This window comes from Coffea arabica, chromosome 8c (genome assembly GCF_036785885.1).
Source record: "Coffea arabica cultivar ET-39 chromosome 8c, Coffea Arabica ET-39 HiFi, whole genome shotgun sequence".
In the NCBI taxonomy this organism is placed as follows: domain Eukaryota; kingdom Viridiplantae; phylum Streptophyta; class Magnoliopsida; order Gentianales; family Rubiaceae; genus Coffea; species Coffea arabica.
This window is the reverse complement of record NC_092325.1, coordinates 24,379,970-24,384,877: the sequence shown is the minus strand read 5'-3', so window position 1 is coordinate 24,384,877 and position 4,908 is coordinate 24,379,970. Positions and strand designations below refer to the sequence as shown.

Genomic DNA, 4,908 nt, shown 5'->3' with positions numbered 1-4,908 from the left:
TCCGTCAACCAAAGTACTCATGGTCCGTAGACTCCACTTAAACTTCCCTGTTCACCTTATCAACCGCCGCTGGCCAGTCAACAGCACACAGCAGCTCGAGCGATGTAAAATAACTTAGCTTTCGTCAAAGCTTTAACAAGGAACTAAATCCCAAGTTTAGCATGGAACTATCTTCGACCAAACCCCAGCTGGCTCAAATAGTTCGTCTAACCCTTGGAACCGGGTTGGAACCAAGCCCTGAGATATCCGATCTCTCAATAAATGGTATCTCTCAATAAAGTACACAACAAAGTACTTACCCCAAACAGCACACAGCAAAAGGGTGATACTCAAGTCATGTAATCACCCTCATCAACACACAGCAAAAGGGTGATACTCAACATAAGGCATGTATTCTCACATAGGAAATCAAAACAAAGGATGGGCTTAGGTCGAGTGAGATAAAGTACACCATCGCCTAAGTACCCATTTAACATATACAAGGTACTTCAACAATTCCACATCAATAAACAACCCAATTACTCACTTGATAAAGTTTGGCACGAAAACGATACAATTCACTGAGCTTGACCATCACCGTCAAAAGCCTCACAATCTGTATAGACAGATTATATACACACATAAGTGAAATGGCTATACAATAGCAGTTTATAACTTAAACGATTGAGAACGGTCGAAAATAGTCAAAAATAATTAATAAAATGGCACAAAACGGGTTACACGATTTTGATCATAACTGGAGCTGTGATTATCGGATCAAAATGTATTAGATAGTGTCTCGAAGCTTAGACAAAAGGGTACAACTTTCATGAAGACACCTCGACCCAGTTTTTAGTGTATTCAAGTCACATTTGCTAAATACAGAACTAGAACTCCAAAGGTTAGGTTAATTCCTCTAGCAAAAATTTGGCGGCATGCCCCTTGTGTTTACCTATTTTCCAGCCATTATGGCTTCAATATTTTCCTCAAACAAAACCAAAGTTACACACACAACAATCTCATTTCACTAGCCGTTCAATAGGCTCAAGACAATACAAGGACAAAAATCAAGCTAACAACAAGTGCGGAAATGAGGTTTAGCAAAAGACAGATTTGACATAATTTTCCGTAACGGACACAACTGAGGCTATGCGTATCGGATTGGAATACAATTTGTGCCAATTCAAAGCTAAGACATAGGGCTACAATTATTATGAAGATCACTTAATCAAATTTCAAGTGTAACCCAGTCAAATCCCCAGTTCACAAACCAAATTCTAACTAGTCGGCTAATTAACCGTACTACCTTTAAATGGCCGTATCTCAGGCTACCAAAGTCCGTTTAAGGCGTTCTTTGAGGCGTTAAAAAGTTAAGACAGATTACTAAAACTTTTATGTTTTAGAAAATGCTAAATCAGCCCGGATCATAGTGAATAGACACGGTCAATTGGATGAACTGTCTAAAACGGATCACTGGAAGAATCCTAGGGCAGCGAGGGTATTTTTGTCTTTTCATAGGTAACGTTGCTCCGATTGGGTTGAAATTTTGTAGGCGACCATAAATTATCATTATCTACAACTTTCATGTTTTGTGCTAAGCCTATTTCGGCCTCTAGCATGATGAAATAAAACCGGACAGAACTAAAGCTAGGATTTCCAGAAATCTGGAATTTTGGGATTTCAAGGGCAATCTCTTCATTTTCTTGATTCAATCACTGCCACAACCTCTTATACAAGCCTATATACATCATATACCACTCCTACAACAAGTATAAGAAGGAAATTAGTCAAACCTTAGCTTAAATACATCACCCCAAAATCATCACAACAACTTGTATAGCTACTAATCTAACCAAAACATGAGTTATATAACATCTTAAACAAAAATTAAAAGAACCAAAGCCATGGGTCAGACCTTATACCTCAACAAAAGGGCTTGCAAGAATAATACTTCACCTCCTCTTGAAATTTTTGGTTCCCTTAGCTTCCCAAGTTCACAACTCACAAGTTAATCGGTTTAGAATCTTGTTTCTTTCACTCAAATGGTGCAAATCAAGATGGATTGAAGGTTTTTCTTTCTTGCTCTCTCTCTCTCTCTCCCTTGCTCGACCAAAACAGAAAGAAATGAAGGAAAATAAGCTGAAATGAAGGATAAAAGAACAAGGAAAAAAAATAAATCAAAGAGCCATAAGGTGGTGACACTTGTCACCACCAAAGCCATGCAAATTTTTCTCTCTCTCCCTTGAATTTTTGGCTACAAATTTCAGTCACATGGCTGAAAATGAGAGAGTTATTTTGTAAAAATATCAAGGGTATGTGGTGGTCAAGTGGTGGGTTCAATCGGTAGTGATCGATACCCGTCGGTTTAAGCCGATTTTTCTTAAATCGCGTATACTAGGGTTTTTAATTTCTAATCACTAACTTATTATTATCACTTCTAATCATATAATATTTCCTCATCGAAAAATCACTCTTACCTACCAAATTTGATCCTCACTCCGTACCGAATAGTCACACTACGGAAAAACGCGAAAATCCTAATTCACTCTAACTTAAAAACGGACAACGAAAACCCTTACTTCTATATTTGTTTACACTTATTGTGGTGTGATTGAGTAGTAGGGCTATTATAAAACCATAAGTTCCAAATAAAAGGGAATTTTTTTAAAAAAAACGTGAGGCTTTTCAATTCCATAAATCGAATTTAGGGTTTCAGTTAAAATGTGAGAAATTTGAGAAAACGGTTAGTCACAAGTGAAACTAGGGTTTTGATCAGACTTTTAGGGTTTCTAGTCTTTTAAAACAAACAAGGTTTTAAATCAAACCCAAAGAAATAACTTTAGTATCTTCTTTGAACAAAGTAATGTTTGAAAAATAAAAATAAACTAAAGAAACCGTAATATCCTCCTTGAGACTAATCAAAAGATGATCCTAAAAGTTGGGGTATCACAATCTCCCCTCCTTCAAAGAATTTTGTCCTCGAAATTGCAATCAACAAGCTAAGAGTTGGAATACTCAAATACCTCATTAACGAGTTCATTAGTAGTGGTAAAGATTACCTGAAGAATTGGTCACTCTAGGTATCGCAATCCAAGATTCAACCGTATAATCCTTATCTCATAGTCTCAATGGTCTTTAAATATCTTGTAAAACGAGTAGAAGGAAACCTCAATACAATGGAAAATAGGGAAGGTACCTTCGGTGATTGCCAATGGGTCTGTCACCTCTTGGCTTCCTATTGCATAGGTCCTTGCCGGAACTTTCGGTCAATTACCAGTTGCATTGGTCGGCTTAGACGTGTTCCCTTCTGCCCTGGGCAAATTTCCTTCTTTTGGTAGGTGAGGGCACTGAGCAATCAGATGCTCAGCACTACCACATCGGTAGCATTTCCGTACCTGTCTTTTCTTCCAACAATTATCTTCCATGTGGTTAGTAGCCCCACAATATCCACATGCCATTCTAGGTCCTGATGTCGGACCTCCTTGTGAGGTACCCCTTTGGGTCTCTCTCCCTATCTGATTTTTCTCAACATTTCCTTGATTTGGGATCCCAGTGGATCGTGGACCACTTATTCCTCAACTCATCTTAAATGGTGGCTCGCTCTTCGAGCTTTGTCCATCACTATAACTACTTGTATCTGGTTGTCTTCTTTTCTTATCATAAAAGGCCTTTACGTGACTCTTAGTACTTTCAATTCTTTGTGCCTTTTCAATCGCTTGACTATAAGTCTCCAATTGAGCAGCTGCCAGTGCTTCCTAAATCTCCACATTCAAACCCTGAACAAACCGACGAATTCTTCTTTGGTCTATTAGTACTAATTCTGGAGCAAAACGAGAGAGTTTGGTAAACTGTGTCTCGTACTCCGCCACACTCATAATCCCTTGACGTAGGCGTATGAACTCATCCTCTCGCCTTTCCTGAACAAGTGGCGGTAAGTACTTCTCATTAAACTCACGAGTGAAATTCACCCATGTCCATGGGGTTTGCTCTCTATTCCATTTGGCTCGAATCACATTCCACCAGGCACGAGCCGCTCCCTCAAATTGAAAAAAGGCAAAAGCTATCTGCCGTTCCTCTGAGTATCCTAACGCAGCAAAAATGTCTAACATTCGCTCCAACCAACTCTCCGCTATATCAGGGCTAGGTCCACCCAAGAATTTTGGCGGTAGAAATTTCTGGAACCGTTCTAAGGCACGATCCTCTCTCTCATGATTTCCAGGATGCTGTACTTGGCCTTGACCCTGTTGGTTGACCATTTGTTCTAATAAATCAGCCATTCGCTGTATGGCTGTAGCTACCTGGGTCTCGGCTTGTGTATTCGTATTTTCATTGGTTACTCCTTCGGTTCCTTGTCCTAGTCCTCTACCCCCACCACGAGTCTCCATTTGATAGTTTTATGGTTTCTATAATTGGGACAAAATATGGTACGGAATCAAAGTGTTGAAAAGTTATAAAATGCACGAAATAATCAAAAGATCAACATGTGTACATATATATATACAAGTCACGCCAAAAATATACACAATATAATGCACCATATACACCAAGGGACATTTCAAGTTAGACAAAATCAAGTGCAGTAAGTACTATATATATTGGCATTAATATACAACAAGTAAATGACATGTAGGGACAATGCAAGGGCAAAATGAAAGAAAATGCAATTTGTCGTCCCACACTCAGTGGAAATCACCCCCGTCCGGTTTCTTACTCCACTTCCCAAGGCGCCCGTTGATCTCTTGTACTTACTCTAGCCAGACAAATCCTGTTCATATTCCCAAAATGCAAGCCTCAAAACTCTGGAGTACTCAGGCACGAGAATCCGAAATAAGATAATTCACATCTCGAGCTGGCCAGTTCCAAGAGCAAACTATCTACAATCGAAATTCCTACATGACGTACCTATCTATGGTCCTCAAATACCACAAG

The 4,908-nt window shown here is 39.1% G+C and overlaps 1 protein-coding gene across 1 annotated transcript; it reads right to left on the bottom strand.

The window, feature by feature from the left end:
• Positions 1-3,734: 3,734 nt before the first annotated feature.
• On the bottom strand, positions 3,735-4,364 carry LOC140013426 (uncharacterized). Its single transcript, XM_072062703.1, has one exon. The coding sequence runs from the start codon at positions 4,362-4,364 to the stop codon at positions 3,735-3,737; it is 630 nt and encodes a 209-aa protein (XP_071918804.1).
• Positions 4,365-4,908: the final 544 nt, after the last annotated feature.

What these genes read in the sequence shown, in the direction of transcription:
- LOC140013426 (XM_072062703.1), bottom strand. Translation starts at nt 4,364, where the DNA reads ATGGAGACTCGTGGTGGGGGTAGAGGACTAGGACAAGGAACCGAAGGA.